The 13473-nt window shown below is 36.8% G+C and overlaps 1 protein-coding gene across 2 annotated transcripts in view; it reads left to right on the top strand.

Moving 5' to 3' along the window:
- The window catches only part of LOC127644874 (dipeptidyl aminopeptidase-like protein 6), a 144872-nt gene that overhangs the window by 114266 nt on the left and 17133 nt on the right, over positions 1 to 13473 (top strand). For both annotated transcript variants that reach the window (XM_052128279.1, XM_052128280.1), the window contains exons 6-12: positions 221 to 273; positions 700 to 781; positions 2669 to 2789; positions 10126 to 10280; positions 11661 to 11758; positions 12777 to 12903; positions 13349 to 13387. In XM_052128279.1, the coding sequence (XP_051984239.1) occupies positions 221 to 273; positions 700 to 781; positions 2669 to 2789; positions 10126 to 10280; positions 11661 to 11758; positions 12777 to 12903; positions 13349 to 13387 (675 nt within the window). The remainder of the gene's footprint in view (positions 1 to 220; positions 274 to 699; positions 782 to 2668; positions 2790 to 10125; positions 10281 to 11660; positions 11759 to 12776; positions 12904 to 13348; positions 13388 to 13473) is intronic.

Consider the following 13473-nt stretch of genomic DNA (forward strand, 5'->3'; position numbering starts at 1 on the left):
TGACCAAAAACACATCTAAACGTGACACTGCACCATTTGTGCTACTGATATGAATAAGACCTCAATTACTTGATCTCAGTTAGTTTCTAAGCGATTGGATAAGTGATTTTCAGCTGGTGGATGATAAAACTGCAGAGAGAGAAAAAAAGTATGAAGAATTGATTGTATCATATCTCTGTGTAAAAGATGAGTTTTCTGTTTGTCTGTCTTTGTTTTGTAGCTCTATCAGTACTCCTTCATGGCCTATTACATCATCTGCAGCCTTGAAACTCTGTAAGTCCTGTTGTCATGACTGAATTATCTTTTCACTCATAATTGGTTTATTCTGACCCTGATACAGTATGTGTTCAGATCACTGAGCTGTACAGAGTGCAGATTGGATAGATCCACTCTAGTCTGGAGAACTGAACTATGGGTAGCACTGCCACCTTGTGTGTTTTCCAAGAAATTAAGTAATTTCCCCAGTGCTAGCCTGGCCTCTGCAAAACTTACTTGTCGTCATAGTGTGTGTCCTCCCTATTCTACATTATTCTTTACTCTTAATCTTTAACACCTGAGAAAATTTTGAAATTTTGACCCATGAAATACATCAACGCATGTCATATTATTGGTTACTGTGGTTATTAGCCATCAAACAGGTTAAATACACATACAAAGTTCTGCTGTTCTTGTTATAAGAATACATTGTGTTTTTCTCAGAGAGAAAATGGACCTGACCCCTAATGAAGTACAGAACACTCCAATGCAGTATGCTGGATGGGGCCCAAAAGGACAACAACTGGTAAGAGATTTTAGCGTTGATCTTTAATGTACCAATCACTAAATGCCTCAACAACAAAACCAACAATAAGTAATAGTTTATAATAGATAACCACAATAAGTATGGGACAATGTAAAGTCATCTAATCATTACAGCAAAATAAACCCACACCAGGAACCCAATGTGAAACGAATGAGTCTTGTATCATCCTTAAAGGGAATAATGACTGTTATCCCAGTTATTACCAAATAGTATCTTATTACCAAATAAATAAATACTGTAAATGGACATGGAATATTGATGTGAGTTGAGACCGTGCAGTAGGGTACAATGGGGCTAAAGGCCCCCCTGGGGTATACGGCACCTTTGATTTGATTTTCCCCAAAAACCCTAAATAGATTCAAAAACTACTTTCCTACCTGTTTGTCACTATGCATTGCGAAATTGTCCTGATCCATGAAATCAATGTTTGTAATGTTTAAGTTTGATTTTGAGGTCATTTGATCTAATATTGAATTATTTTTTAAATGTTGTAACTTTATCTTGCTAATGAAAATCCTGTAAATTATCACATTTATTTTGAGAATTTACAGGTATTTGTTTACTATCTATCTGTCTGTTTACCGCAAGTTTGGGAGCCTTTTACCCCAGAAAATTTTGTTAAAAAGAACATTCTGTTGTTACTTATTTTCATGCAAATTATGTTGCTTCATCAATATTCAATAACAATAAATGTACTTTTTGAATTGTGAGACACTTTGTGACCAGGAAATTATTATTATTTTCTTTTAATTCCTTAAGAGGTGCCTTTAGACATGTTGTACCCTACTAGAGAGATGAAACTAGACAACTGTAGGAGATTGGTTGCTATCTATGAACAACTGTCAAATATACAGTTTAGCGATCATTATGCTAAAATATCTGGCTGCAGAATGGCACAATTGACCAGTAAGTATAGAGGATTCAATGCCATTTTTGTAAAAGTTTTTATTATATATATATATATATATACACACACACACTCATATTAAAGATAAAAATAACAATTTACTGTATATTATGAGAAAAATAAGGATGAAGCTCCTGCAAGTAAATCCCCCAAAACTCTTGTGATGACATCATTATAATATTTGCATACTGAGTTGTGATTGGTAAATTCATTCCGTTCGATATTTTGATTAATAAGTGTAAAGCGTTAAGCAATACCTGTACAGCACTGCGTCTAAAAGTCTGAGCTGGTCATATTGGCCTGATTGTGGAAGTTCTCTTCTGTTATTAGTCAACTAGACAAATAAATCAATGCAATATAATTCAAGCCTCGATAGCTTTAAGTTTTATACCTTCTCTAGCATGCATACCGGCAAACACAAACATCATATAAAAAAATGGTAATTGCTTTGCATTATCATAGCCGTACAGATATTTTCTTTGTTTTACTAGCACACACACATACACACTCCCATATACATATGTCAGTGAGTTATGGAGCATCAGGTGTGTCATTTTGTGGGCACCCGCTTGTCGCCCCACACCCAGTGCTTCTCTGACGCCTGCAGCAATTAGTTTTCCATGACAGAGTAATCGGCAAGGGCCAGCACAGCCAGAACCTACACTGAAGGTCACATCCCAGATTCCTCCAGGGAACGAGAGCAAGACATAAATAAGTGACGACTGAGATAAAAATGATGGTCGTGGATGAGCAAAGATAGAGATGTAGAGGAGGAGATGCTGTAATATAGCAAGTAATAATAATAATAATCGTTTAAAAATCGTTTTATTTATGCAACAATTATTTATTTTTTTCTATTGATTTGTGGTTAAATATCGTCACCATAAAAAATGACTTAGGACATTATTTTCAGGTTAGCGTTGTCTTTCATTGAATCGGTTATTCTTCTTCCCTGACAGATTTTCATCTTTGAGAATAACATCTACTACAAAGCGCGAGTGAACAGTCCATCAATCCGCCTGGTTTCCACGGGCAGTCAGGGGGTCATATTTAATGGACTGGCTGACTGGCTCTATGAAGGTAAAGCCCTATAAGCATGAATAATAAAAGAGCCAGTGGAGTGTGTGTATGTAATAAAAAAGCTGCTGTGATTGTGAATGTCTGATGTGCTTACTCTGGGGGAAGGAAGTTTTTTTTGTACATATTGCTTTTGTGCATGTCTGACCCACGCTCGGACTCAGAACCATTCTTCTGGAGTAATACGGGTGCAGTTTGAATGTATTACTTTGTATTTCTTTATAAGCAAGTGCATTGCTGGAATATGTCAGATTTTGAGCATTTGAATGTGACTTAGGATGTCAAGATTATCCTGTCTTTGTCTCGGTTCTGGACATCTTGGACATGTTCTAACTGGGGCTGTCGATTTAACCCCTTAACTCAATTAATTAATTATGTAAAAAATAATGAGTTAAAAACATTAACGATTAATCATGCCCACTGACCCGAGTGTAAACTCCGTAATACAAGTATGCATTTTCCTTCCATCGGAGCAATTCAAGCTTGATGTACATGTAACTTTGTGTTTTTACAAGCCACATCAGCAGGGGGCAGTCAGCACACCTTAACAAACCTCACAAGCAGTGCCACTACAGTATGATAGCCGCTCACATATAGTGCTGGGGATTGTGATTCATACTAGTGACTTGTGTCTTTTGAATCCATTCACCAAAAAGATTCTTCAGATTCCTTTTGCACATTCATAATTTGGGGATTATGTTTTGTGCATACCTATAAACTAGTGCATTTGTACCCCTTTATATCCTTGTTAAATGCAACTGACTGAACAAACAACTTTAACCCCTCTTGTTCAGTCAGTCAGCAGATCCTCATTCACAGACAACATCAGTGAGGGATTTTTGAGTATACCAGTACATTCAGTTGAATGCTATTGGCTCATGCTAAAGTCTCACACTTCAACCTACAGCTTATTGGTTTTTAAAGGGAGAGACAACAGTGAACCAAAAATATGAAGAAATGGATTGCTTTTGAATGTAGGCTTGTTCAATGATATAGGTATAAATCAAACAACATATTGACTTCTAAAGCCACTTTTTTATTGTCTAATCAATGCTTTACTCATCTGACACAATAATGCAATATGTTTCAATTTGAATATCTGAATTATTAAACAGTATGCATTATAATATATTTAGAATTTCTTGAATTATGTACTGTACTATTTATATTGAGTGATCTTAATTTGGGCCTTTCTCAGCATAATTGATCTGCGATTAATTATGATTATTTTAATTAATTATTCGGCATGTCATGTCATTAATTCAATTAACAATTTTAATTGATTGGCAGCCATAGTTCTAGCGCAAAACATCATTGCAATGAAGACTATTGAATGGTGAAGTGTGCCATTTCTGTGCCCCTAGCATCACCAATGTCACTGGATCAGGGGTGCATTTCACAAATGCATTGTTAGCCAACAGTGGTCATACCCGGTGTTTTCCGGAACCGCAGTTCCTGTGATTAGAAGCATAGTTCCCTTTTAGTTAGCTGGGTGGAGAAAACTTGGCTTTGCTGAGGCGTCTATATCTTTCATTCAATTTCTATCTTTAATTTTGTCAACACTTTGTTTTCACACATTTAAGAAAACAATTTACTCTGGGGTTTTGCAGAAAGCGCCGTTCTATAACTTCATGTACGTAAACTCGAGTGCAGCAGTTTAAGCGTTTAAAGGCTGTTAAGAGAAAGTGCTTTATCACGAACGGTTTCTGTCGAAGATCATGGCTTTTATGTATTTATGTTAATGCATAAGTGGCTTTATACTGTATGTATGAGTGTGCATGTGTGTATATGCTCAAGTGCATCGGGGAACACTGAAGTCTGATGTAGAGGGAAACCCCACTATTACAGCGCAATCCATCTGTTACATTATACACAGTACATGCAGCTTTCTTGCATTAAACGGCTTTCTGGTGTATGTGTAAATGAGCTTTTATAATTTAATATTTGCAGAAGTTATTTCCCCACCCCATGCATAACGGCATTAATGACAGCTATATTTTGTTGAAACAACGTGATTCGAATAGTGCTTTCAGGGAACAGTCTTGACTAGCTAGTTCATTTCCACAGCAATGCATCGTACTATGGTTGTTAAGCAGTGAGTTACACTGTTGTTTGGGAAATGCACAGACCTATAGTTGTCTCTGCATATTCAGCTGGGAGAAGAGAAAGTATCTCAACATAAAAAAGACCTTTAACTGTGACATAAGCCATTGTTTGCATCTCTATTCATACACTCATCACTTGATTATTCAGAAAAGTATGAGGAATTTGTTTATGAATAAGACTGAAGCATGAATTCAGTCTGTCTGAACACATTCAAGGACTTTCTGAATGTTAGTCAAGATATGCAACATTCCTTAATCTTTTTAATTTATCGATTTATTTTTTATTCACTTTTCTCCCAATTTGGAATGCCCAATTCCCACTACTTAGTAGGTCCTTGTGGTGGCATGGTTATTCATCTCAATCCAGGTGGCGGAGGACAAGTCTCAGTTACCTCCGCTTCTGAGACAGTCAATCTGCACATCTTATCACATGGCTCGCTGTGCATAACACCGAGGAGACTCACAGCATGTGGAGACTCATGCTACTCTTCCCAATCCACACACACAACTTACCACGTGCCCCATTGAGAGCAAGAACCCCTAATCGCGACTACACTGAGGTTACCCCATGTGACTCTACCCTCCCTAGCAACTGGGCCAATTTGGTTGCTTAGGAGACCTGGCTGGCCACTCAGCACACTCTGGATTCAAACTTGCGACTCCAGGGTTGGTAGTCAGCGTCAATACTCGCTGAGCTACCCAGGCCCCAACATTCCTAAATCTTTAATTAAATCCCTAAGTTTAAATTTTAACATAAGCATATATAATCATAGATCTCAACTAATACCACCACAGTAAGATCAACATTTTCCAATCATTGTTAATGAAATGTAGATAATTATTAGAATTGTTTGTGTATGAACAGCAGTGGGATGTGAACTCCAGGTTTAATCTTTATATAATCCAGTGCAACACTGGGATTTGAGCCTGTGTACAAATATAATCTCCCACAATAACCTGGGATTGTATTATTCAATACAACTATTGTTGCAGTTTGAAGTTCACTATTTTCATTAGGAATATGTTTATTATGGCTTAAGGTTTTTGATTGCGCCATTGAATCAAGTTTTTAATTATTTGTGTGCAAAATGGCATATACTTAGTTCATTTGTAAAAAGAGTCTTGATATCTTATTTTAGTTGCCTTGAACAGTGGTCACAAAAAATATTTGACAGCAGAATGCCACACTGGACTAATCAGAATCAAGTATTGCGGAGAGTTGTATAATAATATAGGTTTAGTCTCCTGTGTGTGTGTTCAGGTATATATGGATTACTACTCACTAGAACTATTCTAGATTATACACGTGTAATTATGAACCATCATAAACCTCATAAACCAAAAGGCTTAAAAAACATACTAAACAATGTTTTTTTTTTGAAAATGTAAAAGTGTGTGTGTGTGTGCGTGTGCGTGTGCGTGTGCGTGTGCGCGCGTGCGTGTGGTGATTGTGCTTTTGATCAGAGCAGGATCAGTGTCACTGTTAAGCAGCAGTGTGGGTTTGACACACACACACACAAAACTGCTAATTTATCAAATGTGACATCTTCATCAGGACGTGTAGAGCGGAGCTGAGGTGCCACTGAGTGCTATTAAATAATCTTGGCTAGTTTCTAAGCAGACTATAAATTAGACTGATGCCATAAATTGATTGACTATTTGAAATATGAATGTTTTTTTTTAAGACCGTTTATCATTGTTACACCATTTCATTCTCATTCAGCCATTTTTGTGCTATGTTTGCCAGTCCCTCTCATGATAACATCTGTATGTACTACCTCGGGCTCTGGAAGCTATTTATTTGTTGTGATGACCACATCTACTTTTCAGTCGTACATGCTGTTAAATGGTGTAAAATCACTTTTTCAACACTGTTTGCCCTTAAAGTCCCTGCAGACAATCATATACAGTATATGTATAATCACTCTCTCTCTCTCTCACCCGCACATGTGCAATACACATTACTCCTTACTTGGATTTATATTGATATAGGCTTCAAAACTTCCACAAAACGTTCACTTTTGTGCTTTGGTGGAACAAAGTAAGGGAAGAGGCACAGAAGCTGAATCACATGTGGCATTTGTACCTCTGTGGAAACATAATACATTTAGTGTTCATAAAAACAGTGTTTATATCATGTGCACTACGCTTGGTGGAAATATGTTTTATAGTTTGTATGACCAATTCAATCACTTGTCTTTCATAAGATTGCAGGCTAACGGATTGCTATATAACTGTTGTCTGTCTTGTATGTCTGTTATGTATGTAATACAGTACACCTATATGATTTAAAGGTGTTTATTTGCTAATTGTTTTTGTGCTTATGATTACTATGATTATCAGTTCTATAGTATTATCATTTCCTGCTGGCTAAGAGCACTATGGGTGTATATTTGTCTGTGGCACATGGTTAACATGTGGTTTTCATGTTCAGTAATTGGTTTTACCCTAGATTAATATCTCAGTCTGAGGCTATACTTAGTCACATTCTCGTATTATGGCTGTTATTCTGCTCTTTGTAAAGGATCTCTACTGCCATCCTGTGGTTTCACATTTTCGAGTCACAAAACATGTTTATCAAAACAGACTGAACTGAGATTATATTGATTTACAGAGGAAACTTAAAGGGATAGTTCTGCAAAAAAATGAAACTTTTGTTTTACTCACTCTCATTTTCTTGAAACACAAAAGTTGTCAGGCAAACTATTGCCAGATTATTTTTGAGGATTTTTACTGCAAATAAAAGTAGTTTATAGTAGTTGTGTACTATATTCTAAGACTTGTGAAGCCACAGTAAAATTGGTTTGTGCAAGAACAAACCAAAACTGAAGTCGTGATTCACTGATAATCTTCCCCTTGGACATGATTTGTATGTGTGGCAGTTCAAATATGACGCCTTTAAATGCGTTATGTCATGTTTGATGTCATTAACGCCAAATGGCATTGTTTTTTGTATGTCACATGACTGATTGGAACGTTGCATGTTTGAAAACTAAAATGAAATTTAAGAGCTACATTAGATGGGAATATTATCAATGCATACAATGCAAAAGTTGCACACTTTTATGGTGTTGAATGGAAAACAGAGACTACGTCCACATTAATCCGGATAAATTAGAATTTTCCTCTCGAAACGCTCTCTGTCCACACTGGTGTTTTCAAATGTTTTCCAAACGTTGCTCAGCCACACTGAAATGTCTGAAAATGCTTAAATCCCCTTACTCTGCATTGGAAAAAAGAAACATAAGAAGCGTGGCTTGTCCTTGTATTCTGTGGCCGGACACCAATTCTGAGTAAACTTCGCCTTTGAGGGAATGCAATGTTAAGTTTGCACAAAATAACATTTATCTATATCAACATTATCAAAGTGGATAACAGGCACAACAATGCTGCTACAATATGGGCTGTATGGATCACTGTGTGACTGCATCACCTGACAACAAATATATAATTGTTTCTCAAAGCTCAGTTTTCCCAGTCAACTCTACAACGTGAATACAGCGTTTTCAAATGTATCCACTTGCAAAAGCGTTTTCGAAAAGCTCAGTTTTCGATGGACAATAACGCCATTTTAGTGTTTTTAAATAAAATATTTTTAATGAATCCAGTTTAATGTGGACGTTGTCAGAATTTCTGACATTCTGCATGAGAGCCCCTTTCATGTTTAAAGGGGTCATGACATGGTTTTTTTTATTGTATTATTATGTTCCCTTAGGTGCAATTATAGTATTAATATATTTTTTTTTAAGAAAAACTTTTAAAATCTAGTGATTTATGACCTTTTCCCACCCTGTTTCTCATCCTCTGATTCAAACAGTCTGTTTTGGGGGCGTTTTCCATTTAAGACTTCAGTGTTAACGCCCACTGTTATGATTGGCTAACGTCAGTGCCTATGTATCAATTATTGACGCTCCCAGCCAGAACAATATGCAAGTAAACTAAGTAAAAACACTGTGATTATTCATAATGAATGAAATTGCGCTTTAAAAAGTAGTTTAAAGTTTAAAATAGATTACTTACAGTTTGCGTCGTCGTTGTTCCCAGAATAGTCGGCACGGACTTATCTTTGAGCAACAGTTTTCTGGCAAAGCCAGCATCATATTGAGATTTGTTCTCAAAACAGTCATCCTTAAAATGTACAGAACAAACGCTTAAGTTAACACTGCCGTGACTGGGACGTCCGCAAAAAATAAACTGCATCCATTTTTCCCTGACGTCTGGATCTTTCGGCAGCTTATTCAGAGGTTTTGTTTGACCACAGCCAGGAACAGCACATCGGTGTGGCATCGTAATTTTCCTGTGCACAAGTAGTCTCTGTCAGAGCTCTCCGTCCATCGACTGAACACTTGTGAGGCGCACGGCGATACGAAATGAGCGTAGTTGTCTTGCGCTTAAATCGTAGTTATCTTGTGCTGGAGGCGGTCATATGCAAACGCTGTTACGTCACTTCTAACCGACACGTCACTTCTAACCATGAATCCAGAACGAGCTGTATTTTGAGCTTGATTAAATAAATGATTCGTTTAGAATGGGGAGGACGTCTTAAAATATTAAACTTGCAGGACGTTTTAATGATACAAAGACCTCTTATATACCAAAAGATCAAGGCAAATTTGGTTTCTCATGTCATGACCCCTTTAACTAACATGGGGGGGGGGGGGAATGATGACAGAATTTTGTGGTGCTTTGTTGCTCATGCAGGTCTTTCAGTTTCATGATGTTGTGAAACCTCGTATAGTTTGGCAATGCCAAAGTTCCCCTCGTATAGTTCAGATTTGAATTGTTCCATAATGACTTAATGAGCTCTGGAGGTCCATTTTGCTGGTGCTACAGGAAGTCATATTTCACATTCTCTGGTGTCATGGCCGTGCTGGTGCTGCTCTAACTCAGCGGCTGTCAGCTTTATAGAGTGATGGATGAGACCCCAGAGACAGAGGACTATACCAAATGGATGCGATAAATCACACACTCTGCTTTTTGCTCATGTTACAGTTATGTATTTTGCAGCCTGCCCTCTGCCTGCATTGCTTGAAAAGATATTTTATCTTCTAATGCATAGTAGCGTCTATGCATCTGTCAAACATACAGTCACTATGCAACAACGCTCCAATCTTGCAGGACATGTGTCACTTGTTTGTGTCCAGTGTTGACAGCCTTCATAGGATAATAATGCATGATTTATAATTCAATTTTGGGTTTTAATATAAATATATATATTTTTTTTTATGTTGTAGAGGAGATCTTCCAGAGTCATATCGCCCACTGGTGGTCACCGGATGGTCTCAGACTGGCATATGCCACCATCAATGATACCCAGGTGCCCAAGATGGAGATACCCATGTTCACAGGCACACCGTATCCCACTGGACAGGAGTACCGCTATCCTAAAGTAAATCTCTGCTGGTCCTTTCAAAGTTCAAAACAAGGTTTTGATGTCAAGGCGAATACAACTACAGGAAATTAACACTATTTATAGGGTCTTATTCCTATTGAAAGCGACCAATGAAATCCCTTCGCAAGGGCCGTTCCATCGAAAAAACTACTGCAAGGAAATTATTTAGCTGTTTGTGATCATGTGATTCTGGATGGCAAGTCCTCACAATTCATTTATAAACCTGAGCTTTAAAATCCAAGCTTATGATATTACCCTTAAATGCATACCTCCAATGTTGTGTGTGTGTGTGTGGGTGGGTGGGGGTAATCCCCCCCCCCCCCTTTTTGTATTTCTCAAAACAAAACAATTATGAATAGTGTAACAATAACAAAATGCTGAAAGGTAAAAAATGTGTATCTATTTTTTTTGTGTAATTTGTTGCTTAATTACTAAAAGTATATGGGTCATTAGTGACACAAGATATGTAATTGTGTTGCAATTTATATGTGCACTACCATAAATTATTTTTTATTGTTATTTCATATATGTTCACTATCACAGGACACCTATTCTATCATTTTGTAACTACACAATTTTTATTTACTATATCTCGAAAAATTACTACTATATCATGTCAATTTTCTGCGCAAATATAGTCAATTACCAGTATCCCATATGTGTGTAAACATACATATAATACATGTTATTTGTTACATAGGGTGGCAATATTGTTTCAGTGATTGGCTTTTGACATTGCTATTTGATGAAAAAGCAATGTGGAAGTAAACTATAGCAAGTGTAACACGTGAAACAATTTATATTGCTATTGACATTTGGGCATATTAATGAAATTCTGTGGGTTGTACAGTATGTCTATTTAGACTCAATAAGTGCCTGAGGAAATACATATGTGTAACTTATGTGTTAAGTGTAGCTGAATATGTGTTTTAAAGCCAGTTGCCTTTCTTAAAATTTCAGTATGTAAATAATTAATCCCGTTCTATTGTTTGTTGCATCATCTCTTTGATATATGAAAAAAATACCATCAAAATATAGCAGAATATATTCTATGGTTTTATTTGCTTTTAATTTTGCTACAGACCCGAAGTATGTAATTATTTGGTGAAATGCCCATGCATTTATGGGTTAAGATCTAATTGTGCAGAAAACATTCTTGCAAACAACAGTAATGTGCGATTTGTGATCAAATTATTCTTTTAAGACGATTCTCAAAAGGGTGCTCCGATTCACAAATTTGAATGATCTTATGCAGTAATCACAAATCATAAGAAATGTTATGGAAATAAATTGGTCAAACATTGAGAACAGGACATGAATATCTTACTGTGATTTATTTCACAACTCGGTGACTTTAATCTCTGTTTCGCTCTGTAGGCTGGAGAGGAGAACCCTGATATTTACCTGTCAGTGGTGAGTCTAAATGGCCCTTTACACACAGTGAGGATGAGAAAACCAGAGGATCCCAGAATAAGGTTAGAATCTGCCAACAACCACAGAACAAGAAATGTTTGATTCTTAAGACTATTTGTTACTTAAGAAATTTTGTAGTGGACCCAAGATATATTCAAATGAAAATGACATACAACTATCAAACCAAGTGGCATCTGTGAACATAGATGCTTGCATGGCAGCTCTGCGGCCATTGGTGTATGAGTGTGTGTGTGAATGTATGTAACCTCTAAGTTTAAAAGAAGCGCTATATAAGCGCAGACCATTTACCATATTTTCCATGGTTGTGTAATTTTTCTGAATTTAAGGAATACTCAGGGTTCAACACAAGTTAAGCTCACTCGACAGCATTTATGGCATTATGTTGTTTACCACAAAAAAAAAATGTGTCTCGTCCCTTTTCTTTAAAAAAAGCACAATTGTAGGTTCCAGTTAGGCACTTACAATGGAAGTAAATGGGGACCAATCTGTACATTTTAAAATACTCACTATTTCAAAAGTATAGCCACAAGACAAAAACAATATGCGTGTTAACCACTGATATGTAAATCAGTTGTGTAAACATGATTTTAGTGTGATAAAATCGCTTACTAGCCTTTCCTGTGTAAAGTTATAGCCAATTTTACAACTTAGTTGCCATGATGCTATAATGTCAACAAATTCTAAAATGATACACAAGTTTTAACAGAAGAATTCATTTAAGTGCTTTTATAAAATTATCAGCTTCAAATTACTGCCTTGAAACCCTCTAAAAATTGGCCCCATTCACTTACATTGTAAGTGCCTGGCTGTAACGTCGATTTTTGCTTTTTTAGTATTATTAAAAAAAGAAAGAATGAATCTAAAGTAATGTTTGTGGTAATCAACACAAATGCTGTCGATTGAGCTCAACTTGTGCTGGACACAAAATATTCCTTAAAGCCAATAGTTATCAACTTTGACCAAATGCCGTTTTTTCTTTTAATAAACACATTTACCCACAAAAATGTCTGTGAATGTGACAGTTGTGTAGTGATTATTCTTGCTCACATCTCTCTGCAGGAAGGAGTACTATATCACCATGGTGAAATGGGCAACCAGCACCAAGCTTGCAGTAAACTGGCTGAACCGAGGCCAGAACAACTCCATCCTCACCTTGTGTGAAGCCACCACAGGCATCTGCACCAAGGTACCTTCTGAAAACATCACCGCCGGCCAAGTTTTGACACGCCTACTCATTCTTTATGAATGCTATTTACAGTTCCACCTTTTAGAATAATAGTGAAGTCATTACAACTATGAAATGGAATTATGGGAATTATGTATCTACCATTTTTAGCTTCTTGAAAGTAGACATCCTTTACCTAGATTACAGCTCTGCTGTCATTTCCACCTCATCCACTTATGCCATATGCAGGCACAAATTAGATTTGTCTTCAAAATTAATCTCAAGCATTTAAGCATAAGCCTTTTGATCAAAGAGTTTTTATAGGGCTAGTTCAACCAAATTTGAAAACCCATGATGACAGAATATGAATTTTTGAGTGTGCTATCCTTAGATTAGTCAGTACTCACAACATGAGAAAGTGAAAGCAAGTGCAGCATGTGTGATATATTTTCTGGTGTGTTTTCAGAAACATGAGGATGAGAGTGAAAGCTGGCTGCACAGACAGGTGAGTCATGTGTCTGGTTCACACTGAATCTCATTGCAGAGACATGTACAGTGTGTGGGATGTGTGTGCGTTTTTCACATGTCCAC

This window comes from Xyrauchen texanus, chromosome 6, assembly GCF_025860055.1.
Source record: "Xyrauchen texanus isolate HMW12.3.18 chromosome 6, RBS_HiC_50CHRs, whole genome shotgun sequence".
Taxonomy (NCBI): Eukaryota; Metazoa; Chordata; class Actinopteri; order Cypriniformes; family Catostomidae; genus Xyrauchen; species Xyrauchen texanus.